Source organism: Aptenodytes forsteri, unplaced genomic scaffold (assembly GCF_000699145.1).
Source record: "Aptenodytes forsteri isolate BGI_AS27 unplaced genomic scaffold, ASM69914v1 Scaffold65, whole genome shotgun sequence".
NCBI classification, from domain to species: Eukaryota; Metazoa; Chordata; class Aves; order Sphenisciformes; family Spheniscidae; genus Aptenodytes; species Aptenodytes forsteri.
Window position 1 is genome coordinate 5014859 of NW_008795127.1, and position 1921 is coordinate 5016779.

General features: G+C 39.7%; 1 protein-coding gene across 1 annotated transcript in view; it reads left to right on the top strand.

Annotated features, from left to right (window-relative positions):
• Positions 1-605: 605 nt before the first annotated feature.
• The window catches only part of FGF20 (fibroblast growth factor 20), a 6103-nt gene continuing 4787 nt past the window's right edge, over positions 606-1921 (top strand). The window contains exons 1-2 of the mRNA XM_009277441.1: positions 606-655; positions 1840-1852. Coding sequence (XP_009275716.1) covers positions 606-655; positions 1840-1852 — 63 coding nt within the window. The remainder of the gene's footprint in view (positions 656-1839; positions 1853-1921) is intronic.

Below are 1921 nucleotides of genomic sequence, written 5' to 3' on the forward strand. Positions count from 1 at the left end.
TGGTACTTTATAACCGGTTTAGTGCCCAGACATTAAAGACTCCACTCGGAAAAGATCGACATTATATATTCCACTCTACTTTAAATGTTTCCATTATATAACAGGAAAGATTTAGCCATAAGGGTCTTCCAGTGTGTGATGGCTGAGGATTTTTTTTTTAAAAAAACCTTCTCTACTGCGGACAGTGGTGACATCTAACCAGAAGAGCCCTCTGCTGTTTGTAGGACTCGGAGAGCGCTGCTTGGACCTGGCGACATTGTCTGTAGTGTAGCATCTTTAGGCTTAGAAGACTATACCTCCGCCATTTAGCTGTATCATCCTAGCGCGTGTCCTGCAACTTAGCAGCTGTGGTGAACAGTTTGATCTTGACCTGCCAGTCATGTCAATAAAAATACTTGATGCGTGTTTCAAACGTTTCAGGTATATTTGAGTAATCGGTGTACAGGCTACTTGAGAAATAGGTGCCATATAGATTATTCAACTTTGATCTATTTCTTTGATTTAGCACTGCAATTAAGTAGATTTGGTTCAAAGAGAAAGCTCATTGGTTGATGTTTTACACTGATGTGATAATGTTTACACAGATGTGCTTTGAAATCTCGATTATGGTGGATTTTAGGGTCCCACCACATGACAGGCTCCTGTTATCTGAAAGGTAAAATAATATAACATCTATCTGTAACTGCCTTCAGAGCAGGTCCGCCTGTGCTCTCTTCTGAGGTGATTTATCTGATCATTGTATTTAGCGTTCGTTTTTTCAGTTTTAAATCCCTCCACAGTAAATCACTTGCTTTAAAGCAGCCTTTTTATAATTCAGGTGCACACAGGGGCAGTACTTAGGACTGCAATGATGAAAAGGTGTAGCATTACCTGCTTTAAAGCACCTGCCAATTAATTAGCCCTATACTCTCCATAGCAAATAAAGCTAAGCAGTCAAATCCATTTGATCTCTCAGATTTAGACTGTGACTGAAAAGACCATGGAGCAAGACGGGAGAACTAATCTTTCATGATTCTCTGCAACTTTTTTGTTTAAATGAAACCTTAAACCACCAAGCGATTCTCTCAAACTTTTGAAAGAATTAACTGTGAAAGATCTTTGCGTTTTATACTCTAATACCATGTTTTAACATTGGCAAGGAACTGCACTGCGTATCTTGAACGCTAAGATGGGTCGTGTAGTTTGAGCCCTAATATTCATTAGACATTACAGAAAAAGCAGCAAAGGAGGCAAAAGTCAAGCTCTTAGTTTTAATATACCGTTGTTTTACCATTGCTAATAATAAACATGTTCCACCAATACATTTGCATGCGTGAACCGTTCTACTTTTGGGATGAAAAAAATGCATATGCTCATCTGGAACAGGACAGCAAAGTCCTAAATTGATGCAAAACACTAGAAAGACAACAGAGATCTTTCAGTAGATGATATTACTGCTAATTTGTGGTGCTCACAGACTTTGGTTACGGGCCCAATGCAAAACCCCAAAGAAGATGGATTAGATGAGCCATCTCTCAATCTTTCTTTCTTCATCTCTGCAGGTTTTGAAAATATTTATTCCAAGCCATGGGCCTGCCCATTTATGTTTTAAAGACCTTGTGTCGATACCCAAACGCTATAGATCAGTTTCATGTCACATTAATGATAAATTAAATGTGAGGGAGAATTTGCAGAGGGGAAAACACCTCCCTGACTATGCCAATTTCTTTAGAAATCCCCCTCCTTGTAGCTGAAGCGATAAAAGGAAAGGGTAATGCATGTACATTTTATTAGCGTTTTAGAAACAGGGAGTAAAACTGTCAGATCTTTGTTTTTTTTCTTTCATGTGTGTCTGGGCAGGTCTAACCCTCAGGTAACGCCCTTTCTCCTTCTTCCCTCCTGCCTCTCCTTGCACCTGTCCACGTAATGCTCCGGCAGCTCC